At 37.5% G+C, this 27,705-nt stretch overlaps 1 protein-coding gene across 2 annotated transcripts in view; it reads right to left on the minus strand.

Moving 5' to 3' along the window:
• Positions 1–27,705, minus strand: part of GALNT10 (polypeptide N-acetylgalactosaminyltransferase 10) — a 61,478-nt gene that overhangs the window by 25,666 nt on the left and 8,107 nt on the right. For both annotated transcript variants that reach the window (XM_070937194.1, XM_070937193.1), the window contains exons 2-6: positions 7,711–7,813; positions 5,785–5,923; positions 5,032–5,198; positions 2,617–2,802; positions 876–1,059 (exon numbers count right to left, since the gene is read on the minus strand). In XM_070937194.1, coding sequence (XP_070793295.1) covers positions 876–1,059; positions 2,617–2,802; positions 5,032–5,198; positions 5,785–5,923; positions 7,711–7,813 — 779 coding nt within the window. The remainder of the gene's footprint in view (positions 1–875; positions 1,060–2,616; positions 2,803–5,031; positions 5,199–5,784; positions 5,924–7,710; positions 7,814–27,705) is intronic.

A 27,705-nucleotide genomic window follows, 5' to 3' on the forward strand; every position in this document is an offset into this window, starting at 1 on the left:
TTAACAACCACTGTGACTCACTTTATAACCATAATAAAAATGGTTCTAAAATCAAATCAGATCACATGATGATCTGCTTAATGACTGCGGGGATTTACTATATGACAAAACCTCCAAAGAGCTCTGTTGTTTCTGATAAGGGAGGACTATATATTGAGATCACTGTGAATACTGTGAATTGAGATCACTGTATTTTAATATTTTGGATAGTAGCTCTGTAATCCTGTACCCAGCAAGAAATATTAGACCTTTATTTTTCAAAATTTCCCTCTTACAAGCACACGAACTGTAGCTATAGAGATAGAACTCAGATCAAGGGAATTAGAAGAATTGTTGCTGTAAGTATCTGTACCTGAAAAACATGTAACATGTAACAATGCCACCTAATACAAATGTACATTCTTAATGGTATGTTCTTGATTGGAGTACTTTCTTGACTACAGTAGAAGGAAAAATGACAGTGACAGTATTTTTGACACTTTCAAACTTCTATTTTCATGCTTAGTAGAAAGTGTAATCTTCACCCCAATAATTGAGGGAATACCAACAGACAATGGAAATAATGTTTTTAGAGACAGAGACTACTTCTGCTACAAGACTTTTGTGCCAACTGTATAGAAACAAAAAGAAACCAATTTGAAAACAAATTATTTTGATAACTGGAAGGGGATGTTATTTCAAGGAACAGTAGTCTATGATATAATTACATGATTTAGTTTGTCTATTTTGTGATTGACCTTCATTTTTTTTACCTTTGTTGATTTCCTTTCTTTTTAGAGGAGAGAGAAGAAAGAACATGTAGCAATTATATCTGTCTGAAAACCTACAACCTCTTAGCTTGTTAAGCAAGTATTCACTCTGTCTCATGAACTTACTCAAAAGGGTCACTGGGATCAGGTTTCTGTAATTCAGGAGGAATTGGGATTCGCTTATAATACATCTCCCAGTCAAATGCTCCTCGCATTGCATCTCCAGCTTGTGTTTCATAGCCAAAATGATCATGATCAATGACATCAATCATTGGACAAACAATAGTTTTGCGATTTCGAGCAATGCGGTCTGGGGAATAAAAAAAATTGTATTTTATACTTTCATTTGTAACAATATAACTCTCTTACAGAAGAACATAAAAAAGAATCTTAGAAAAAGAACACAGGCAGTCCTTGGTTAATGATGCTGATTGGGACTGGAATTTCTATCACTAAGCAATGTGATTGTAAAGCACAACACCACTTGATTGCTGTCATTAATGTTGTCATTAAGCAAGGTTTGCAGATGGTTAACTGAGAATGTGGGTGCTTGGCAATCAATTCGCACTTAGCACCAGTTGCCAAGCACCCACAATCACAAGATCACCATTTGCAACCTTCCCTTCTAGCTTCCCCAGAAAGTCAATGGGGAGGCCGGCAGAAAAGGTTGCAAGTTACTGGAAAAAGTTCCCCCATCTGTGTCCTCTTCCTCACCTCCTCTGTGTTTCCATTGGCTATTCACTGACCCTGTGCACCTTCAACCTTCACTGTATCTATTTTGCAACCTTGCACACCCTCCCTAACCCATCCAGTGTTTGTCATGCATCTTCTTGTATCCTCGTACGTCCTTGACCCACATAGTGCCTCTTGCACATTCCCTTTTTACTATACTATACTATACTATACTATACTATACTATACTATACTATACTATACTATACTATACTATACTATACTATACTATAATGCACTTTACATGGTGCTACTCTTGAAGAGTATTTGGAAGCTTCAGTTTGTGCAAGATGTCATGGAATGAGCAATTATGTGGGCACCTAGACTTACACACATTACACCTCTGCTCTACGAGCTGAATTGATTATCAACTTGTTTCCCAGTCCAATTCAAGCTTTATAGCTTACAATGTAATGCAACTTAATATTGTATTATAAATATCAATATAATATACAGTAATATAATGATATAACTTAGATATTAACTTTGGAACTTATAAAGCCCTTCATGGCATGGGGCCAAATTACTTAAGGGACTGCCTCTCCCCAGTGACATCAGGTCCAGCAGAAGAAGATTGTTGTGGGTTTCATCCACTAGAAAGTCTCATTTGGTGGAACCCTGAAGGAGGAACATTTCTGCTGCTGAGGTCAGGCTGGCCCTGATCTGGATGGCCTTCAGAAGAGTCTGATTTGGCTTTGCCATCTGGTCTGGGGATTAGTGAGGAGTGTGAAGTCATAATACTGTTCCTCTCTCCTGGTGATTATGCTGTATAGATTTTAATCATTTAACTGTTTTAATGTTTGCATGGTTTGTATGGCTGTTTTATTTTTTTTTAATTTTGACTATATACTGTAAATCAAATGAATAATTGTGAAAATGAAATGTGATTGAAGAGCAGCCTTCAATTGAGCGCAAAAGAAATAATTGATTATCCTAGTATTTCCCATCCTGAATTGGAAAAAACATAGCAATTTGAATGCTAGAATACTAACGAGTATGTGGGTATTCTAATGTTAAGTCAACAAAATCTTACTCTGCCACTGGAAGGCTTGGATAATGTCAGATTCTGGTTGTTCAGAAAGGCATTGCATCTGCAATTGATCATTCAGAAATGCATTTCAAATAGGATTCTTACCTAGAAGGGGTGGCAACCAGTTCACATTTGCTTCACAGTGGGAATCTAAGAAGGTAATAACATCTCCTATTGCTGCAGAAGCTCCGAGCATTCGAGTTCTTATTAGCCCTTCTCTCTTCTTAGTTCGAAGAATCCTAACTTTCGGAAAATGGGCCATATAATCCTCCAAGCGCTTTTTGAGATGCTCTGCATGGAACAAAATGAAGGTAAAAGATGCATTAAAAATGAAACTATGAAGTTTAAAAAGGGGATTCTACCTCAGCTTTAGAAGCTGAACAGCAACAACATAACGTTTAGAAAATGCAGGTAGTCTTTGATCTCTGACCGTAATTGAGCCAGGCAAGTCATGTCAGTCAAAAAACGGGTCATGTGCCCAAATCAATTTGATGACTTTTTGCAGTGTTTGTTAAGCAAACACCATGGCCATTAAGCAATTGTTCACTATGGACGGCTTTTACAGGGAAATTGGAATTAAACTCCAGTTTGGGCAGAAATGCTATATAATATGGTCATATGACTGTGGGATTCTGCAAATGGCAATAAACGTAGGCCACTTGCTGAGTATCCAAAATGCAGTTACATGATTATGGGGAACCCCAGCCATTGGAATTTTGGAACTGCATTGCAAGCACCTTTTAGGGGGTCTATTTTTATTTTAAACACTCACTAAGCAACTGATCATACTAAGCAAGTTGTCGTTTCTAAGATTATTAGGAAGCATAAAGGCAGAAGTGATCCTATAATAATGTGCATTTGTACTTTCAAATTGTTTGATAAAGTTTCTCACCAAACACTCCTAAACAATTTCAGCAGCAACTAAGTAAGAGAGCAAACATTTTTTGGTCTGAAAATAAGGCTATAAAACAAGAAAGAGTTGACACAAATGACAAATTGAGGACATTCTCAAAGTAGGGTTGTTGTTGGGACAAAGACTATTTCATTTGTTCATGGGCAAGAAGAAAACATTTGATGCCAAACTGTTTAGGACAATAAAAGAGAGTTCAAAGAGTTCCAAAGGGTCTTTCCAATATGGATGAGGGCATCAAGTTAATTAATTTTTTGATAAAATATATACTTATCAATTTCCTTAACAGTTCTGGGAGTCTTAGAGGTTATTATGTAAATAGCCATTAAAAACTTACATGTGTTTTTGTAATTCCCCTAGGTTTAAGCTGTGCATAGTTGGGTGCAAACAAATGCAAAGTAATGCAAAGTGTCCCAGAAACCACATTTCATATATATATTAATGGGATCTGAACTGTTAGTGATTGAGCAAGAAAGGGATTTTGGAATCATGATGGATAGTTCAATGAAAATGTCACTTCACTGCACAGTAGCTGTAAAGATATAAATTCTAAGCTTGAAATCATTATGAAAGGAACAGGAAATAAAAAAGTCGATATAGTTTTGCCCCTATATCAATCATATATTCCATAGCATGTGGAATACTATGTACAGTTCTGTCCACCATATCTCAGAAAGATTAATGTGGTACTGGGAAAGGTTTAGAAAATGTAATGAAAACAGTTAGAGGGCTTGAGCAGCTATCTACGAGACCACAGTGGTTATGGCTTTTTAATTCAGAATATTAAAGGTCAGTAAGGGGAGACAAATGCATATTAAAATATGCATCGTATGGACAATTGGAATAGGGAATTTTCTCCTTTCCTTACAAAGTTAAAAGTGGGATTATTTATTAAAACTAAATGGGAGAAATTTAGGAATAGTAAAAGAAGGTGCCTTTCATACATACATCCACAAATGATACACAATCTTTGGAATGTGATACTATCAAATTAGAAAGGGAACTGAATAAATTTATGGAGAATTGGGCTATCAATGACCACTGATCTTAATGGCTGTTTGCTACTTCTATGCTCATGAAGGTCTACCTTGAATATGAGCTGCTACTGAGTAATAGAGGAAAAGGAGTATAATTCTTCTGTCCATGCTTGTCAACATTCTGCCTGCCACATGGCATAGAACATGGGCTACATGTGTGTGCTTGTCCTGATCCAGCGAGATTCTTAAACAACTCAAAATTAGAAAAGCCATTTACTATGTTAAATTACAATATATAATTCAATAATACACATCTGCCCATTAAAACACACATATAATTTATCTAATTCAGAAATTTTGATTCTGCATGGTTCATCTGTCTTACTTAATTCTGCAACTCTTTTTAAAAAAGTTTTAACTCAAGTAAGAGAAATGTTTTCCTTAGCATTAAAAAATGAATGTGTGGCACATAAGATACATTAATATTTTTTTTAGAAAAACAACAGAGGAAGTACTTAAAAGCCCAACATTAAAATGTATTTTATGTATTGTATGTGCAAAACAATCCAATATATACTATTGTTTTGGCTGAGTCATGAATGTATGAGCAAATATATTATACATTGGATGTACCTCTATCACTGAAATCATCCACCAGCACAATCTCAGCTATCAGTTCAGGAGGAGAGCGATTGAAAACACTATGCACTGTTCGAAGAAGTGAGGACCATCCTTCATTGTGGAATGGGATTATTATACTGGTGTTGGGAAGTTGTTCCAGATATATCTTGCTATTGCAGCTTAAAGATGAAGAGAATTACCATCTTGATCAGTATTTATAAAATATTACCACTGCTCCAGCACCTAAAGAAATCACTTCTATTATCTCATGTAAATATTAAACATCCAGTTAACTAACAGCATATTATTTCAATTCATAAAGAACAATTGATAACTATGGCAATTGGTGCATATTACACAATATCTTGTGTTATTGAATTTGCAAATGTGCAAAATTTTTCATATCTGAAACACCCATACCGACTGCAAATTGCTCCATCTCAAATATGGAACAGGTTGTTTTGAATATTCTGAGATTGTTTTTATCTTGAAAGAGTGTTTCAAGTAAATATGTTTGTTTTACACTTAGAGTGTTTAAAATACAAATAGGTCTGTTTCGTACATGACACTATTTAAATTTTAAAAAATTAAGTAACCCTAGTTGACATGCTACTAGATATCATATTTAATACATCAGCTAAAACTTACTTTGACAACAAAAAATGTTAGTGTTAGCTGGAATGGAATTTAAAGGAAAATGCAGGAAAATAAATGATAGAAATAAGAAAACTCATACATTCAACCGTAAGAAAATTCTATACTTACTTTGGATGTCGTATATCTGGTAGAGAACGGTTTAAAGAAATTTTATCACTCACAAAAATATTAAAACCATTTTCCCTGTATGCCTGGTCCACTTGCTCAGCATCAGTCATAGGATATGGTTTTCCTTGTTCTCCATTTCCTGCAGAGATAAGCAAAGCAAGGAGTAATCTTAAAACATTCCACATCTCAACTGCAGAGAGTTAACAGAGCAATAATTTCATCCATGTTCAAAATTCAAGAAGTCCTTTTATCAGCCTTCTCATTCGTCACAGCTCTAGGCAATATTTGTTATGCTATATTTTAGGACTGCAGCTGAGATTTCTTAATAATATGCCCCAAATTGTTAAACTCCCTAGTTAAGAAGAAGATTATACAGTTTATGAATATTGAATAATGCTAAAGAGACATCTAGGTAATTTTCTCTTTTTGAAAAAGGTCACAATAGACTTATTAGATTTTTGTCCTGATGAATCAACATGCCTTATAATTTGTAATTTAAATTTATAAGGCTGCTCAACTCACAGTGATTCTGGGTGGTATTAAATCAATTCAGAAAATAGCTACAGCTTGACAAAAAGACACACCACAAACATACCAAACACAATCCTATTCAGATGGATGCACCACCCCACCCTCACCTAGAACCTGGAGAAAAATTCAGATTTTCAAGGCACCATTTACCATGTTCATGAAATTCCCTCTCTCCTCTCCATTTTGACATACAAATAATCATACATTTTTAATTTCTACCATAATATTGAAACATCATTTGTTTGTTTTCCTGCTATAGCACATAAGGGAGACCAATTGTTTATTTTTTTACAAAACTGAATGGGAATCTTTTTACTCTATGTTGTCTAATGCACAAACTTTTTTTTTCTTTATCACTAAATACATTTTTTATTAAAACCGACACAACTAAATTGGATATGATTGTTTTATACTGTCAGACTAAAATAGTGCTTTTGGCATGGCTACTGGAGCTTCACTCATATTTTTGTCCCCTCTGTTCCTCTCTCTACAAATCTCTTTCCTTCCATTTATATTCTCCTCCTTCACATCACATCCCTTTTTATGTTTGATAACAGTTAAGTTCAGTTTAATTTTTAAAATTTTAATCTATGTAGTTTTAATGTTTTAATATTTCAATTACTTTTTAGGCCTTTTAAACTCATATTATTTCTCCTTCTTATCACCCGTCTCTTCCAGTACTACAGTCAAATCTAGAATTGTTACTACTAGAATTTACTACTGGCACAGCTGGTGCATTTCCACATTGTTTTTATTTGTTGAAACACGGAGATACTAGAGGCACATATTGGTTTGTTACAAATTGTTTTGAAATATCTGCTTATCACATTCGCTGTTTTGCTTAACAATGTTTACCATTTCTTCTCTTCCTTCCAAATGTTATGTATAGTGCTAAGGCTTATGCAGTGGAGTATTGGGCACTTAAGCCTTCTAAGAAACACTGTCCTTATGTCAGCACTGGCAAGTATGACTTACAGATTTTTCTTTTCCTGCTACCCCGTTTACCGTGCCTGCATTTCCATTCAACTAGTTAGACATGGGATGCACTAACAAAAGCAGATACAGAAATGGCTTCCTAGGGACCTATGCCATGCTTTTTGCTGTTATTTCCAAAACTTGGAAACAATGAGAACCTTGGTTTGGCATTTTTCCTGTCTTCTGGAATAAACAAGGCTCTGTGGGGGTTTCGTCTGTGGTCAGTGACATAAGGCATTAGGAACTGAGGGAAGTCTTGTTCAATTTCTATTCTGGACTACTAACTTGCTGATGACTTGCTGATTTTTTAAAAAGTGTAACAATGGTAATTTCTTTTGAGTTACATGAACATATCCACTAGTATGCTGCGTTTAGTACTATTTTGCCTTCATGAGTTAAGACTGAGTGAGTTATACAGACCTGTTCTCTGCAAATCATTCTTTATAGCCTCTCTGTCATGCCAATCTTTTTTTCTTTGTCGGTTACCAAGGTAGGCTTCATTCCTTTGTCTTGCATGGAAGCCCTTTAAAAAATATGATTGCTGTTATACTTTTGTAAACACACACAAAATCCATACTGAATATCTGATAAGCCACATTTCTAAGTTATATTTTATGTTTTATGAAATTTTAATATTCGTAATATTTTATTTGATATTTCATATAAGAACTCCAGAATAAAAAAGTGATTATTTGCTGGGTTTCAAGTTTCAAACCACACTCTATGAGTGTACTAGATACCGTTAATGAAGATATTATTTAATATACCAGCCTCTACAGCTACACTATGAGCATATTTTTGATTCCTGATAAAAGGTATTATTTTTAAGGCAACTTAAAAAAGCGATTTAACACTAGGCACTGCATGAATCAGTAATATTACTATTTACTTGGAGTGCTATCTTAGTTGATGAGGATTTGTAAAAAGTCAAAAGCTTACAGACTATATTGCAAAATTATTGTCTTAATATGAAAATTTGAGCACATTATTAGACAAATGATTTTTGAAATCCTAAAATTCTACTTGCTTGTAAAATCTTCAGAGCTTTCTTTCTCCTATTTTTTTCATGTAGAGATGGATATCCTTCTAAGCTTATCATAGGCCATTCACAGAGAACAGGGGAAAGAATTATAGTCATAACTCTTGGTTTCCTGGAGAAGGCATAAGGTCTTAAAAAACTGTAACCTTTGGTATCCTGTTTCTATATAATGGTTTTGCAGACTTACTGAAATTCTTGCTATCTGCTTGGGAAAATGATCTGAACCATCTCATAGAAGGGTCAATTCATCTTAGAGCCGATGCTGCTATCCAAAACCATTTCTACTATTGTTGCCATAAATAAGAGTCATAAAAGGCAGCAGAAACACATTTACAGACTGTGATATTTCTTCTTCGCAAAAGAAAGAAGGGAGCATGAGACATAAAAAAGAGGAGAGCCATAATACAACTGCTCCATGCCTAGAATGCCCATCTCCATTTCCTTCTACTCCTATGACGCTTTGATTACATAGAGGGTTGTGAGAGAGATGAATGCACATGTACCTTGGCTCCCTTTGAAAATAACAACAAAACAATATGGATAAAAATGCCAAATCCATCCTGAATATTTGGCTATGTGACCAACCATAATAATGTATTAAATTTATAACTCCTAAATCTTTGAAAGCAGACAAATTATACAGATTTACAGTAGAAGATATCAAATTAGAAAAAAAAATCAGAATGTTTCCATTTAAGTGTTATCTAATTAAGAACATGTTGACCTTATACAAAAGTAGAACGTCTTGGCTTATATATAATCCAATTTCTTTTTTTTAAACAAGTACAGTATGCAGAAATAAAGATTACACAATTATTACTATTGTTTTTGAGCCAAGATCCTGGAAGTATGTAGGGTATCAAAGCTCTAACAATCCTAGGAGGGAAAAAGCACAATTATTTAATATCTGTTGCCTCTAATCCTTTCCTCAGTAAATACAAGCCAAAGATCAAAAATATACGTTTTAAAAACTCCAGAAGTTGTATTTATGAATTTAGGTGTAAGGATGGCATATTTTTTTTAATGCTAAACCTTGGATATTTGCATACATTGTCTTGTTTACTATTATAAATACTAAGTATGAAATAGAAAAAAAGAGATGGGCTAATTGGATGTATACCAATTTATGTTTGAAATAAAGATTAAATTTCTATTCCAGATGATGTTTTTTAATTGATTTCCTTACAAAGCGAAATAATTTCCAAAATCTGAAGGTATTTTGCAAATATTTTCAAGGAGCTAGTTTTAATGTTTTTTCCTTCAACATGATTTTGCTACTTTGTTGTCACTATAGTCAAGACTAAATATGGTACATTTGATTTAAACCTTTATTAACAAATCTTAGTCCAGTAATCAATCAGATATGTTCCAATGTGCAAACATATAACTCCATTAAAATTTAGAATCAATGTCTTGATTTTTGCTTTTTGGCAAGTTTATCTGCACCCAAACCACCCTGGTTTCCCACTGGTTATCTAAACTCACACAGGATTTGCTTTTCCTGCCTTTTTGGACTCCCCACCCCCAAATCTTCTACTACTCTGTATCCAATGGATTCTTTCTTTTTCCAACTATTTCTTCCTTGTGTTCTACTTTCTCCCAAAGCCCCTCTCAGTTAACTGATTGTACATCCTTGGGAATCAGCTGCTTAATTGGCTATCAGAGCAATTATATCAGATTCTTATTAGTATTAAAGGCCAGCTTGGGCATCTTATTGAATTGGCTTAGAACTTCAGGATTCTAATGTTTGGAATATCTTCATAGGACTGAGTGTGAAGCCCTACAGCTGATGCACTCTTCAACACTGTTGCTCTTCTGGTAATTATCTCTCAAAGAATGCTGACTCCACTGTAATATCAGTATTAACAGAATAACTATTTTAAATAATATGAAATCCCCACACAGAGCAAGTATGTACTTAGTTATTTGAGATTCTTAAGAGCCTTTATTGATTTCAAAATTAATATAGATAGGTCCTCTTTGTTTGCCAGATGTTGATTAAATCAAGTACAATAACTTTTTTTATTATTTGAGGTACATCACACTTTTTAAGCACAGCTTTAACAGCAGATAATGCTATACTATAAAGAATCAGGTGTTATGCAGCTTCAAAAATGTGAAAAAAATTAATTTATGAGGAAAGTGAGTTTTGGAGACAGAGAAACAGATGAAAGCAGCAACATTTTAGAATTTCTAAAAAAAAAAAAAAAGGAATTGGATAAGAGTCCAGATTTATTATCTCTTGCTTCAATATGGAATATCTAACTTTATGAAGGAGAACATTCAAAGCAATTTTACCAGTGCAGGGATTCATACAGATTGCAAGATTTACTTATTAATAAAACAAAATTCAAGTCCTTAGAAATTCTCTTCAGAACATTCAGAGCCTCATCATTGGTTTCAATATCTACTGATCAGTTATATGTTCCTAAATGAATTACAAAAGCAAGGTAGAACACTAAGAGATTTGATTGAATTAAAAAAAAACCAATGAAACAAAACTCAGGTAATTTATTGGAATTTATCTATATGGCTGGTGAGGAAGGATTCAGAAAGTGAATAAACTAAGCACTGTATAATACAGAAACTGAGTATACAACTAATATGCTACAATGGGAATATCAATGGAAGAAAAGTATCAATTTTACCATTAGTATTAGAGAAAATCAGTATAAAATGTTCTGCTGATTGTGTGTTATTCTAGTACTGATTGCTAAAATAGACAATTCATTTTCTTAAAACTACTGGAAATGCAATATTGTAGCCAGATTGGATCATTCTTTCCCATTTGGTGGCATCACTTTAAGTCACAACAATTCTGGAAAATGATTTATTATACAACAAAAACAGATTTGAAATGTGGGTTTTTCTTTTTAGCTCATCATGGTTTTACTAAATTATTACAAAACCTTATATTCCTATAAAATATACTGAACTGTTTTTATATATAGTAACAGCTACTATAATATTCAAGGCTTCTGATCAGTAAGCAAGAACAATTCCTTCCATAGAAAAACAATTAAATAAGTTATAGAAGTATGTAGCAATATCAAAATTAACACTTACTTAAAAACACTTTTGGTATAGTAGTTAACACCAACTTATTTTGCAGTATTATTTTATAAACAATTTCATACTATATCCGAAGTTTGACCTTCTCTAAATGTTGAGATTATAATATTCCACAAGTGTGACAATTTGTATCCCATTAGGTCATCGTTTCAGAGATATTTCCTTGCCTTAACAAACAGAATGATTATGGGTGGACAAAAAAGCAGCAGGAATCAGAGTGAATTCCAACTTCCTGCCGTCTTCCTCACTGATTTCCTTGTAGGAAGCTGGCAGGGAGTGTCAGAAATCATATGACCGCAGCTGACCGTGGCAACATAGTAATGCAGTAGTGTAGTATTACTGAAATAGCCACGACTTTGTCAAATTTCAATCCCACTGGATTGAAGTCATGGGTCCTGGATTTTAGAAGCATTCTATAAATTAGTGTATTTGAGACACTTTGGTTCAAAGATTGCTGCACTATGATGCACCATTTTTCCCAAATGAAGATTACAGTCAGTCAAAATGACACAAGAGTTTTAGTAGAAGATAAATAATTCAAAAAATAAAGATGGCTATTTTATAAGATATTGTCAATTTATATGTAAAAAAATCTGTTTGGTAAAAGCCCACTAAATTCAATGGGATTACTCTTTCATAAATCTGTTTAGGATTATCGCCAACTCTTTCTTCTTCTTACACTGCAATTACTTGTACTCCAATTTTCAGGATAATAATCCTTCTAGCAATATACGAGCATTGTAAATAATTGTGTATAATGTAATAACATTTACCAGTACTTAAAAATGAATTTATAGTATGACTACAGTAGCAGCAATGGCCCTATATGGAGGGAAGAATCCTATAAAGGAGGTTTCTGGTCTTGACCCACTTTCCTCCTCCTCTCAACACTGCATGTTTTTATTACAGCTGTTGAATTATCCGTTCAATGGTATAGCTAGGTAAATATAAATCCACATTTTTTGAGTATGCAAAATAGAAATAAAATATCTATATATCTCTATCTCTATCTCGCCTCCCTGCGATGGAGGAGTGGCGTCTTAAAGTCCAACCTCAACAGGAAGTGTTCGGAGACTACAGTTGGTCCAGAATGCAGCCGCGCGAGTTATACTGGGTGTACCTAAATACCCCCACATTACACCAATTCTCCGTGAGCTGCACTGGCTCCCTATTGGTCCCAATTCAAGGTGTTGGTTATTACCTTTAAAGCCCTACATGGCTCAGGACCAGGCTATCTTCGAGACCGCCTTCTACCACATAGCTCCCAGCAACCGGTAAGATCCCACAGAGTCGGTCTCCTCCGGGTCCTGTCAGCTAAACAATGTCGGCTGGCGGACCCGCAGGGAAGGGCTTTCTCTGTGGCTGCCCCGGCTCTCTGGAACCAATTACCTCCTGAAGTCCGGACCACCCCCACCCTATTGGCCTTCCGGAAAGCGGTGAAGACCTGGCTCTTCCGGCAGGCCTGGGGCCGTTGATTTCGTTATAGTGATCTTGCGAGACCCGGCCACAAATTGGAGTGTATGTGTTTTAACGTTTTAATGTTTTAATGTTTTCTTTTAACTTTTGTATGGGATATTGTTGCATTGTTTTATTCTCTGTTGTAAGCTGCCCAGAGTCCCTTGGGAGTTGGGCGTCATAGAAATGCAACAAAATAAGATAAATAATAAATAAATATCTATCTATCTATTAATATCACCCATGTTAACTATATCATATTGACCTAATTTAGTTAAGGCAGGGATCTTAAAAATGCTCACTATGCTCAATTTTAAGCTCTAGCCCTGTGATGGCGAACCTATGGCACGAGTGCCACAGGTGGCACGCGGAGCTGTATCTGAGGGCACACAAGCATTGCCCTAGCACACATGTGCCCGCTGGCCAGCTGATTTTCGGGCCTTCCGGGCCCACCGGAAGTTGGGAAATGGGCTGTTTCTGCCTCCGGGGGGGGTGTTGAGGAAGGCCGTTTTTGCCCTCCCTGGGCTCCTAGAAAGCCTCTGGAGCCTGGGGAGAATGAAAAATGGCCCCACTGTGCCATCGCATGCCAAAAGCGAGGGGAGCGCGGGGGGAGCATGCACACGTGTGCAGGAGGGTGGAGCACGGGTGGGCATTGAATTATGGGTGTGGGCACGCATGCGCACAATCCCCCCACTCTCCTGCTTTTGGCACGCGACGGCAAAAAGGTTAGCCATCACTGCTCTAGCCTAAAACACTGAGCCATTTTCAAATTTACGGGACCGCCTACTACCACAAACAGCCTCCCACCGGCCGGTACGCTCTCATAGAGAGGGGCTCCTCCGGGTGCCGTCAGCCAAGCAGTGTCGACTGGCGGCCCGCAGGGGGAGGGCCTTCTCTGTGGGGGCACCCACTATCTTGAATGAGTTCCCCTCGGAGATACGGAGGATCCCGGATCTGCGCACTTTCCGCCGTGCTCTTAAGACCCTCCTATTCCAGCAAGCCGGCCTGGCCTAATTTTCTCCCCTTTCTTTTAAATTTTTAAATTGAAATTTTAATTTGTTTTAAATTATTGGGATTTTTAATTGTCTTGGGCTAAATTATTTAATTTGGTTTTAATTATGTTTCTAACTTTTGTATTTATGTATTTTATTTTGTGCCTGTTCACCGCCCTGAGTCCTTCAGGAGTAGGGCGGTATATAAATTTAATAAAACAAACATAATAAAACATAAAACAAATGTTGAAATAATCCCTATTGGACAGCCCTGTCATTTTGTTTTAAACAGATTTAAACCAGTTAAACTTGAAAATGATTTAAAATAAAAATCAGATTTTATTTCAGTTTAATAATTATTAATTACCAGTTCTTTCTTGATCTACTTTCATGCATTTAGATATGATCTGAGGGCACTGACACATAAAATTCTTAATTTTTATACAAATGAATATTTACCCCATTGTTTTCATTCTGTTTATATAAACAGACATAAATGGTCCTCTCTATGCAACTGTCAGCTGAACTGCAATCACTCCCTGGAATAAATCAAGGTTGATCATCCTGTATTGCCCAATGTTATTGGTAGATGTTCCTAAGGAAGAGGCGTTGGACTTACCGTGAACGCTCTTTCTCCAGAGGATGCGGAGTGGGTCAGAAGTGGGATGATCCAGCCCGTCTGGCCAATCACTGAGTCGGATAATCTTGGCCACGCCTACTCAGGCCTCCCTTCCATCCAGTTTGTTCGACGAAGGCAGATCTGCAAAACAGTCTCAAGCCTAGAAAATACAAGAGAAATCGCAGACGGGAGGGGCTGACCCACTCCGCAACCTCTGGAGAAAGAGCGTTCACGGTAAGTCCAACGCCTCTTCTCCCACTAGGATGCGGAGTGGGTCAGAAGTGGGACATACCCAAGCTTGTTAATTCGTCGGGCGGGAAGTCTGTGAAGGTCGATGTCGAGGTGCCAGGTGAACCTGTTGGAGGACCCTCCTTCCGAAGGCTGCCTTGGCAGAGGCAAAGGTGTCCAAACGGTAATGCTTGATGAATGGAACAGGAGAAGCCCAGGTAGCTGCCCGGCAAATTTCCTCGAGGGAGGCCTGCGTGGCCCAAGCAGCGGTAGTAGCTGCACTCCGTGTGGAGTGAGCTGTAATATGACGTGGAATGGGGAGAGATCGTGAGTCATAAGCTTCGGAAATGCAAGCTCGGATCCAACGCCCTATGGTGACTGAAGAAACCTTGGATCCCAAAGATGAGGGTTGAAAAGAAATAAATAGGGCTTCGGAGCGTCTCGAGGATGCGGTCCGAGAAATATATATCTTTAAAGCCCTGCGAACATCAAGGGTGCGCCATTTGCGTTCCAGGGGTTGAGATGGATTTGGACAAAAGTTAGGCAGGATAACTTCCTGCTCACGATGGAACCGTGAGTTAATTTTTGGCACGAATGCCGGGTCCAGTCTAAGAATTACCCTATCTGGGTGTATCACGCATAAATCTGGCCTGATAGAGCTGCCAGCTCAGAAATGCGGTGAGCCGAAGTCACCGCCACCAGGAAGGCCACTTTCATGGTTAGAAATCCAAGGGACGCAGTCCAGAGAGGTTCGATGGATGCTAGAAAATCTCCGGGCCTTATTCCCTCCAGAATAGATTTTAGCGTACTCATTTTGAACTTGCGGTACACTAAATGAGTATTCAGAGATTTTAGGTTTAGAATCGCTCTCCAGCCCCTCGAGCGCTTCGGTACCACGAAAAGGATCGAGTAAAATCCCTGTCTCCATTGCTCCCGAGGGACCTCCTCCACAGCGTTGATCTCCAGGAGGTGCTGAATGGCGAGCTCCATCAGGTGGCGCTTGCTGAGAGAACTGGAGACAGGGCAAGGTATGAAACGGCTCGGAGGGCGAGAGAGGAACTCAAATGGGAGGCCAAATTCGATGATATGAAGAACCCATTGGTCGGTGGTACTGCGAGCCCATTTGGAGAGGAACAGGCTCAACCGACCCCCTATGGGCGCTGTCAAGGGCCAGTCATTTTTGACGGCGGAACTGGCGTCCGCCAGTTCCACGAAAGGGCCGTTTCTGAGGGGCGAATGATCTGGGTTTATCCCTAAAGGGACCTCTATCCTGTGTGCGAAAGGAACCTTGTGAGTAAGGCCTCTGACTGTGACCCTCCTGGGGAAAATTACGAGCCGGTTGCCTACGGTAGTAGGGGGTAGCTCTACGATCAGCCCACCTAGTAATGGAAGGCAAAACCTTCCTTTTATCCCTATCCTCCACTAACAATGGTTCAAGGGAATCCCCAAATAATTTAGACCCAGAATATGGCGTAGATGCTAGGCGCCATTTGGCTTTGAGGTCAGCGTGCCAAGGTTTTAGCCACAAGAGTCGACGAGAAGTGACCGAAGAGGCCATAGCCCGCGAGGCAAATTTTGCCGCGTTTAACGTGGCATCAGACGCGAATTGTGTGGCAGCTATTATCTTATTCAAGTCCTGGTGGACTCTGGCATCCTGAGCTGGTAAGCGGGACTGTAGTTGTTGAAGCCATAACAAGGATGACCGGGAGAAGAATGAGGCCGAAGTGGCGGCCTGAATTGCCCAAGCTGAGGCTTGGTGGGCCTTCTTGAAAGAGGAATCAAACTTACGGTCCTCCGGCTTGAGGCCCTCTGAAGTATCCCCTGAGATGAAAGGAGATGACGAGGAAAGCGCTACCACAGGGTCATCAACATCAGGAACCTGTAAGAGGTTAGTCAAGGTAGGGTCCATGTTGTAATTTCTACGATCGTAGCCACTAGGAGTAGGAAGAGAAGTTGGATTAGTCCATTGTTTACGAACCACATCAGTGAAAAGTTTTGGTGCCGGGACAAACAGTTGCTCAGCTACTGGTTCAGAAAATATGCCCTGACTGGTGGAAGCAACAGAGGCTGATGGAACAGCAACAGTGTCAATTAGGCCCGAGGTGACTTTGGCCTTGTGAAGCAGTGACTTAAAAAGTCCCTGGGGAATAACCCCGTGAAGGCAGGCACATCTGGAGCAGTGGATTCATCATCGGATAAATCCACCTCCCTTTGAGGCTCATCCTCTAGGTCTATATCAGCACTGCCCCTAGATCTGACAGGTGAGTGGTCAGGAGACCCTGTGAGTCTGGCATCAGGGGAAACTCTCGATCTTCTCGAATGTAGGCTTTCAGAGACAAGAGAGGCAGAGCGATGCTCCCTGATGCCTGCTTGAATGCCATGAGAAATGGCCCTAGCAATTAACAGCTGTACTGATTCCGGAAGATTCTCCAGATCTGACTTAGGTGGATTACTTGGTGGAGGATTCTGAGTAGGGATAGAACAATCGAAGGGATCCCCCTTCTGTCTAATTGGAGAGCCCTGAAGGCTGTCCTGTTGTTCTGGAGAAAGGGTCCTGGTCAAATCAACCTCATCTGCAACCCCTGAATCCAGGCCTGATTCCAGAGTTGGCTTATCTCTATGGGTATGGACAATTGGATCAGAAGCATGCTGATGCGATTTCTTAACATGTCCTGATTTTGAAGAGGCCTTCCAGCCAGAATCGATCTTGCAAGATGACTGGTCTGCCATAGCGAAGGTCAGGCTGTGTTACAGCAGGAAATCTGCACACAAATGGACAATGACAAAGGTATCAATTATCAGGATATCAAATAATATTCAATAAATTAGTGAAAAAGGTAGACAATAATTTCCAAATTTTAGTTCCACAAAGTTCATACATAATCTGAAATCCAATCCAGGAGACCGCTGTAGTAAATAAACCAACCAAGGAAATTTATTTTCATGTTTAAGATAAAATGGCTGCCCGGGAAGAAGCCTCCAGGGACAGACAAAATGGCCGCCAAGGGTTTGAATTTAATCCCCGAAGGAAAAATAATTCCATTTGACCCAGGCCTGCTACTGTTTTCGTTCCTTTTCTTTTCTTTTTTTTTTAAATCCAGATAAATGCCAGCATTTGCATTATAAGTCAACAGAAGCTTACCAATTAAGAAGTTCAGGCAGGTCTCAGCAGCCGATTGAAAAGGGCGCGCAAAATGGCTGCTACAGTAACGGCTGCAAAATGGCGGCAACGAAAATGGCGGGGAAGTGTCAAAAACCTCCCACGCCAAGCCAACAGCAGTAAGAATTAAAACACCGTCTTCCCTGAGCTCTGGGAAGAACGGCGGCCACAAGCAGAGCCGGAAAGAAGCCCTGGACGAAGCCAGGCACTTTTCGGCTTTTCCGACCTCCAGCTGATTAGCGCTGAGGCGGAACTGACAGCAGAGCGGGGCGGCGATGTCAGAGGCTTGCAGAAATGAAGCGCCTGTCCCCCAAAGGTGATTCCAGTCTTTTCGCCCCTCAGCTGATGAGCGCTGAGGCGGCGGCTGTCAGGAGAGCGCGGCGGCGGCATTTCCAGCCTAGACTGAAATGGCCCGCTCGCACAGCGCTAAGAGGAATGGGGGCTGAAGAAAAAAATAAAGCACTCACATCCCTCTGAAGATTAGAAGGCAACGAGGCAGCGTTTGAATTGAAAACCCCCAACTGTAGAAAACACGATCTGAGTTTGGTTAGAAGTGAGAGACTCAGCGAAGCGACTGGTCAGAACCACTGAGTCGCATAAACTGGATGGAAGGGAGCCCTGAGTAGGCATGGCTAAGATTATCCGACTCAGTGATTGGCCAGACGGGCTGGATCATCCCACTTCTGACCCACTCCACATCCTAGTGGGAGAATAAGCATTTTCTTTTCTTCTCTTCACAGAAAGCTTTGTAGTTCCAAGGGGAATAAGAAAAAGAAGCAAATTAAAAAAGCAAGAGAAACAGGCATCAATGCCAAAACAAATAGATATTGGAAGAGATGCTGCTATTTGTACCATTTGTTCAAATTACTAGGGTCCAGGAGGCAAAGTTCCATGAAGACACATAATTGATAATTAGCAGGTTTCAAGGAAACATTATTAAGGCATGTTTGTCTCAAATAATACCAAGAATAAGCTTTAAAATGGTGTATCAAAATAGTGTAGTAAAGGAAATTAAAAATTTAGTTTATAATTTCCTTCAAAGATTTCTCCTATTTATTCTTTTTTTACAAAGCAACCTCTTATTAAGAAAACAGGGTTTCTTACTAACTGATGATTCAAGCTGGGTGAATCTGCCAGGGAGACAGCAAAGGAAACTCTGAAAACAGCAGGGGATGCATTAAAGCACTCGACCCAGAAGTTTGAAGAAAGGCTCAATTAGTTTCTGAAGTGTGCACATGCACGGATACAAGTGCATCGAAAAGGGGTGGAATTATCAAGATAGGATGTTGTGTAGAGAGTACAAAAATAGATTCATTTTTTTTTTCTTTTTAACAAGGGGCACTAAACCTTTCATGGGATGTTAGGTAAAGAATACAAATGTAGAAAAAATGATGGATGAGAAAAGTAGTGCCTGTCTGAACTGTTTCCACTTGCATTTACAAATCTTTCTCTTTGAAACTTGTAACCTTTCCCCCCCTCCCAAAAAAAAAAAGTCATGTTTTTTCTTCCAGAAAGAATTTAGACCTTTGATTATTCCCATCAATAATCAAGTAGCATATTGAAATAATTGTAACACAATATCTAAAAAGCAGGCTTGGGAAGCAAGAAATCTCTCGCTTAGTTCACTTTGCACTTATTATGTGAACTTAAAGCTTTGCCAGCCTCAATCACCAACAAAACCATAACACAAACCTACTTTAGGGCTTCACTTGAAAATTGCAACAGGTACCTTAGTACATATAAGTACACAGCAGTAATTCCAAATATTACTTTAAGGCAAAGTACAGCATAACTTTTAAGTTGTCTTCAAATAGAGTTTAATTCATGACTATGTGGATACAATCATGTAATTTTCTTGTATGATATGGAATCAATTTGCTATAGGGTTCTTGCAGGGTTTCCCCCAAACCCAACTTCCTATATATATCTTGGAATTATTTATTTCAACCACATAATATATTAAAGATCTTTGGGGGATTTTGTCTTTGTAAAGAAAAGCTAATAGGACTAAGAATAGTCATTTGACAGCAGAAATGCTTGGGCAGATAGATACACTATATATATATTCAACAAATGTTTCCCTCAACAAGCAGCCCAAAAGACATATAAAAATTACTCAGCTCTCTGACATCAGGTAGTGTAGGATATAGGCAATAGAAAGGAAATTCAATGAAAATGTGAATACATTAGAATTATCCTGAATTATGTTCCCAATGAGGTTAAATTCTCATGGGTATTTGAATGCATGGTCATTTAGTGACCATTTGAAGTTACAACGGACCAAAAAAGTGACTTATGACCATTTTCCACACTTATGACCACTGCAGCATCCCCATGGTCACATGATCAAAATTCAGATGCTTGACAACTGGTAAATATTAATGACGGTTGTAGTGTCCCGGGATCAGGCTTTTGTGACCTTCCAGCAAACGAAGTCAATGGGGAAGCCAGATTCACTTAACAACTGTGTACTCACTTAACAATTACAGTGATTCACTTAACAACTGTGGTAAGAAAGGTCATAAAATGGGGCAAAATTAACTTAATAACTGTCTCATTTAGCAAAAGAAATGTTGGGCTCAATTATAGTTGTAAGTCAAGGACTACTTGTTTTTCATTTTATTACATCATTTGTATTTCTTCAGTGAAATTTTACTTATATCTAGTAATTTTAAAAATTATTTATATCTAGTAATTTTTAAGCATTTACCATGAGGAAGAAGCTCTTTCCAACCAAAACCCACTCTATGCAGTTCTAAACATTCACTTACATAAAAACTGTAGATTCTGCAAGTTTGAAGATATATTAAAGTGGGAAAATAATCTAAACACTATCTACATTTTTAGTTGCTGAATAGGAAGACCAGAGCCAAGAAAAATTATACTGTATTCTCAAGTATCATTCTGGCTGTTACCTAGGATACCTATAGAAGTAATATAAATCACAACAACAATCCCCTTTATGTTAACCTAATACTGTACTGTAAATTCAGCTTGCTTTGAATTTTTAAATATTAAAATATAATGGGTTAGTGCAGACTTAATGATGAGCCAGTTTTAGTACCAATGTCTTGATTGTTTTTCCCTTGATCAAGATGGCATCGGTGTTCTGCGCAATATTCTATTTCTCCATAAAAGTACAGTACTTTTAATACTCTGAAATATGCTCCTTGTGCTTTGGAGATTCTTGGGATTTATAAAAATTAGCTGTTCCATGCTGCATGGGTGAACTTATTTTGATTTCTGTAAAACCCCAGGAGGTACAATCATTAAAATGTAAATTCACTCTGGTATCTTTCTTAATTTTAAATTAAATCATTTAGTAAATATTAAATATATACATTCTAGACGTATGCTGTTTATGCTTCTTAATTAGTGAGATGCAGGGAACAGAATGTTTGACATATAGCTACTGGATTAAGTTCTTAGTTTACGAGCATGCCTAGAGTAAAACTTGCCTTTGATAGTAATATATTGGAGAAAATGTGCTAAAAATGACTGACATTCTATCATTACCATTAACAGAGAATTGGACATAATTATAGGTAGTCTCTGACTTACAACATTTTAGAACTTAATAACTGTCTCGCTTAGCAACAGAAATTTTGGGCTCCCTTGCGGTTGTAAATCGAGAACTACCTATACAGCTTAGTCTGCACATGTATTAATCAATGAAATTGATTTATTTAACAAGTATTTATTTATTTATTTATTTATTTATTTTATTTTGAATTTGTATACCGCCCTTCTCCCTGAGGACTCAGGGCGGTGAACAGCCAAGTAAAAACATCAAGTACAAATATTAAAATACAGTTAAAATATACATATATAAATTTGGCCCCATTAATTAAAAACAATAAACAAAACACTTAAAAACACTTAAAAAAATTAGGCCAGCCCGGCTTGCTGGAAAAGGAAGGTTTTAAGGGCACGGCGGAAGGCACCGAGGTCTTGGATTCTCCTTATCTCTGGAGGCAATTGATTCCAGAGGGTAGGTGCCCCCACAGAGAAGGCCCTCCCCCTGGGGGTCACCAGCCTGCACTGTTTGGCTGATGGCACCCTGAGGAGGCCCTCTCTGTGGGAGCGCACGGGTCGATGGGAGATTGTCGGTGGCAGCAGGCGGTCTCGAAGATAGCTAGGCCCTATGCCATGGAGCGCTTTAAAGGTGATAACCAACACCTTGAAGCGCACCCGGAAGACCACTGGGAGCCAGTGCAGCTCGCGCAGGAGCGGTGTTACATGGGAGCGCCATTTATGCCCTACTTCAACACATACAGGTAGTCCTCAAATTACAATTGGTTTCGATGCCTCCCCCCTGCAAGGTACATATGACCCAATTCCAAAGTTTTGATGACTAGGGCCCTCCACTGCAGTCATGTGACACAATTTTGGGTGCTTGGACAGCTGGCTGGCATTCATGCCCATCTGCAGTGTCCTGCGGTCATCTGACCACATTTTCTGTTTTACACTTTCAGTTTTCAGCAAAAACATCCCAAAGCAAACATTGGGTTCACTTAACAGCAGTGACATTCAACTGCAGATTTACTGGTGATTTGCTTAACAACCATTAATAAAAAAAGGTTGTAAAATTGGGTCAGTCACATGAAGATCTGCTTTACAAGCACCATAACTTATGACTGTAACTGGTAGGATCCAGAATGGTCATAAATTGAGGACAATCTGTAATTTACAACTGCAATAAGAGAAAATTAATCAGCATAATCATAAATGGACATGGAAGAAAGGGAAAAAGTGAAAGTAGAATGACTCTATAAAGAGAAAATGTTTCATATGAAAAAAAACATTGTAAAGGTAACTTTGCAAGAGAATGTGTAGAAAGTGGAGACAAGGAAAAGTAGATATGAAAGCTGCTTGGAACAGAATGAAGAGCAGTTGGTACCAGAGATGTATGTGGAGATATGCTAATGGAAAGTATGAAAAAAATGATACAGTGGAACAATTAGGTGAAAAGGACTGAGGATGAGGGGAAAAATGCCTACGAGAGAATGACTGCAGCAAAAAATGAGATAAAAATGAGTATAACTTGCAGAGGAAAAGCTGCTTTTTGTGGGTGGCTGTAGAAATTCAACTTAATGAGTAAATAAAGTAAATAAGTAAAACATTTAAAATATATACAGAACAATCTGAGCAATTTTGATGACATAATACTGAGAACCAGTTTAGTGTCATGGTTAAGGCATCAAGGTAGAAGCTGCAAGACCATATTTTAGTCCTGCCTCATGCACAAAGCTTTGGGACAATAATTTTCTATCGACTCTCAAAAGGAGGCAATGGCAAGCCACTTCTAAAAAATCTTGCTAAGAAAACCACAGGGACTTGTCTAGGCAGTGTCAGAGAATTGGCTGCAAGATGACTGGCTAAATAAAAAAATAAGTAAGTAAGTAAATAAGTAAATAAGTAAAAGAAAATAAGGAAGGAAGGAAGGAAGGCAGGAAGGCAGGCATGGTTTAATGGAAGAAAAAAATCCCTACACACAATGAATTTAGCTAATTTTTTCTTTTTTCCTATCTCCTGCCTGTTCGTTCTCACAGGGAGGGACTACTCAGGGTACCGTCAGTCAAATTATGTCGACTGGCGACTCCCAGGGGGAGGGCCTTCTCTGTGAGGGCTCCAACCCTTTGGAATGAACTGCCCCCGGAGATACGGAATATCCCTGATCTCCGTGCTTTCCGCCGTGCCCTCAAGACCCTGATGTTCCAACAGGCGGGGCTAAACATATGAACATGTGAATGATTTTTTAAATCATAAATGATCTAATTCTGGGTTTTATTTAATTGACCAAACTAAGTAATAATTTTAATTAGCAATTTTATGATGTTTGTGTGTCTATATTTTTCTTGACTGTACACTGCCTTGAGTCCTACGGGAGAAAGGCGGTATAGAAATATAATAAATAAATAAATAAATAAATAAATAAATAAATAAATAAATAAATAAATAAATAAATAAATAATTTTTTTTTACTACTTCTTACATTTTGTTTGATAATATTCTTTACCCTAAAAGGAAATAGTGTGATGTTACATATTTCTGCATGAAAAAAAATATTATTAAAATCTTACAAGTAATTATTTTCGTAAATTAACTGTCTGGCTAAATATAAAATGTACATGTATACATATAAACATATAACGGCATCCAACAAAGCCTATTTTAGAACAAAAGACTGGTTTCAGTAGAAATCAGCAATTTAACATTTTGAAAGGAGGAGTAGGAAAAGAAACACAACTCATCCCAAATAGCACAAGAACAAACTCATACAATGAAAATGTCCAATACTTTTTCCTGATACTTTTTCAAAATCAGATTTGGCTTGGCCAAAATACCAATGTCTGATTTTTATCAGTTCTCACTCCTTTTTAGCTTGATTTTCTAGCTTGATTTTTCATTATTAAAACAACCGTTCAATATCTTCAAATATCTTAAAGAAGTTTAAAAACTTTGATCCAAGGGGAGCAATTTCAAACCAGACTATGAAGAAGATACTCTATTAGATCTAGGGTACCTTGTATGCTACTACAACTTACTCCACCTTAAAAAATTGAGTGGTTTCTTCCCCTTAAACATAGCTTTTCAGGATGTTGTAGTGAGAAAAGGGACAAAGAATTTGCATGAACATGATTTTGTTTATTTGCTTGTTAGATTGTATGCTCCCCATCTCACCTAGAAACTTAATTCACAAGGCTACAGAGGTAAGAACATTTCAATTTCAATTCCAATTCAAATATTTATAATTATTTTTTTAAAAGGCAATGTAAACTATGAAAGAAATAACACTTAACTAATGATAAATGAACATATCTATAACATATTAATCAGAGATGACTTTTTGCTTCAAACATAACTTTAAAATCCCAAAGTACAGTTATCTTTAACTGTAGGGTGAGCGACCCCACCCTTTGGAATCAACTTCCCTTGGGGCTCCGGTTGGCCCCTGACCTTCACACCTTCCGCCATGAATTGAAAACCTGGCTATTTATGTACCCCAGCCTGGACTGATGGGGTAGTATATTTTAAAATTTTTAAAACTTTTCATATTTTTGTGTATATTTGTTGATTTTAACAATTGCTTGATCGATTGTTGTTGTGAGCCGCCCTGAGTCCTTGGAGATAGGGCGGCATACAAATTTTATAAATAAATAATAAATAAATAAATAAATAAATAAAATAAGCAAAGAACCAACAGCTGTTTTGTCTTTCTCAAAGACATAAAATCTGAAGAAAAGCAACTATTAAAAATTATAATTTTTGAACTTTCTGCATTGTTACTCAACTTTGGAAAAAGGGTGGAAAATTATTTGCAGACTTTTCATATGAATTAGATTACTTCTCTCACTACAAGCAGAATTTATATGTTGAATTTTTAATTTAAAAACTTACTTTTTAAACCTATTATTGTTTTATTTTTTAATCTATTACTATCTAAGCATATTCTTTCTATATATTATTTTAAGCTTCTGGCCTTGGACTAGAGAATACCTACCTGTCTGCAGTTTTATTTCCATCTACTTGTCAGCAGCATTTTATGCTGCATTTTAATTCTTGATATTGTTTTTTGTTTTTTAGAAAAACACCTTGCTTTCTGGGTTAATTTCAGCCTGAGAATGTAGAGATGGTTTCTAATTTACATTGAAGGACCATTTTTGTGGAGATGTAGGTTTGGAACCAACTGACAGAGGTCCATTAAATTCCTAGCATTGCAAGTGGGTAATTTAGAAACATTTCCCCATCAGCAAATGTATGCAGAATATTCTTCTGACAGCACTTCTACATACTATTAAAGGATGATAATTAACCCAACAGTAACGTTAGAAATCTTCTTTGTCAATTTTTATTTATTCATAATGATGTAAATCACCTTTCAGGAATAACATAATCTTCTTTTGTGTTTGAACAATACTCCAAAGATGTTTTGACACTGGCAACTCATTCGTGCAGGATAACTATAATTTATTGCTGTGCTCTCCCCCCTCCACACACTGCCCTTTACAGTTTTTAAGTATATTTCCTTTCAGAAATGTCAGGCACTAAGTAGTAGTTTATCTTCCCTGCCAACAAAGTGGAAAAACATCTGGCCCTAAAGCATCCGTATGACTTTATACATGATACGGAAATGTTCTTTAGCACTAAATCTCTAGAAACAAAAAATGTGAATATAAAATCCTCGAGCTTAGTTCATGTAGTTTATTGTAATATCCTTTTCAAAACATATTTATAGCCCATTCAAATGTTGCCAAACAACTAGCTTTTAGAAGTGTTTGTTAAAATCCATAAAACAGTTATGTATTAAACATCTGGAGCTAAACCTTACAATACTCTCTGAAGCTAGAATTTCCTACTGTATTCATTTTTTGAAACTGAATCAAAATCAAATATTTAAAACTAGCTTCATTTACATCATTGCCTCTGATATAATCAATTAATAGGATTTTAGATATTAACAGCATCGGCCATAAAAGTCCTATTTCAAACATATATTATTGAAAAAAATAAATAAAACTACAGTGTTAAAACTTAAAGCTCTGAAAATCAGATTTTAAGTATATTATTATTTATAGAATGCAAATATAAGTCACAATGGATTTCAGAAGAATAACATAATAAGGAATGAGATATACACATTTGCAAATGTTGTAAGCTTTTATAATTTCGGGAACTGTTGATGCAAAAATTCAGGTTCCCCCTTCTCTAAATTTCTCCAGAACCTCCTATTCTTTACTATAAGCAAAATTAAATGATATCATATAAAATGCTAAGTAAAAACATAAATAAATTCAAATTTAGCTTTCTGCCTAGTATACAAGTCCTAAAAAGCATATTTTTTTTTCACATACTGTATTAGAGTCTTATCTACATTTAAATGCTGTCAGATCATTTTAGCTTGTTTTATACTTTAGTAATTTATTTATATTCAGGCAACATGAATTCATTATCATTCATACTGACTACTTTTCTACATTTGTTTAGGATTCAAGAGGAATAAATGTAAAACATCACTTTGACTTATACTTTTCTCTTGTCAGTATATATTTATCTACAACTACTTGAATAATCAGGAGTATGAATAATCTATAATGACAAATTTATGCCATAGGTTTATGCCATAAAGCTGTTATGGAGTGAATTGTCCAATTAATGTTTCCAGCCAGCAGTCATGCTCTTTCTTTCAAGACCACAGGTAGTCCTTGATGTAGGATCAGTCATTTAAGTCCAGAGTTACAATGGCTCAGCAAGGTGTTTTATGATCCATAAAGCAATTCTGGCCTTCGTGAAAGAATCACTCTCACAGTCATGTGATTGTGATCTGGTATTTGGCAACCTGCTTGGCACTTACTGGTTGCCAAACACCCTCAGAAAGTCAATGAGAAAGCTGGTAGAGAAGGTTGCAAGATGCTGCTGCCTGCCAAAGGATTTTCCCTCCCTTCCATGCATGGGGGAGGTGGGGCGGGAATCCTTCATTAGGCTGCAGAAATGAAGCTCAGATCTTCAGATCTTCACAAGCACTGCTTCATTTCTTCAGCTCAGTGCGGAGGGGAGAGGAACTCCTGCGGTGGGGCGGACAAACAAAGCAGGGACCTTCGTGATCTCCACTTCGTTTTTTCAGCCCAATGCAAGATGTCTATTTTGTGCCTGGAACCGAGTTGCCTGTCCACTTTCGGCAGGGCAGCTCTTTTGCCCAATGACCACAACTGAAAGATCTGGGATTGCAACAGTTGAGCGAAGCCTTACTTGGGCATCTCGCTTAATGACTGCTTTGTTTAACAACCAAGATCCCAATCCCAATTGTGCTCATAAGAATTGTACACTATTCCTCCAATACATCCCATTA

This window comes from Pituophis catenifer, unplaced genomic scaffold, assembly GCF_029215685.1.
Source record: "Pituophis catenifer annectens isolate HBS135680 unplaced genomic scaffold, rPitCat1.0.hap2 SCAF_2, whole genome shotgun sequence".
In the NCBI taxonomy this organism is placed as follows: Eukaryota; Metazoa; Chordata; class Lepidosauria; order Squamata; family Colubridae; genus Pituophis; species Pituophis catenifer.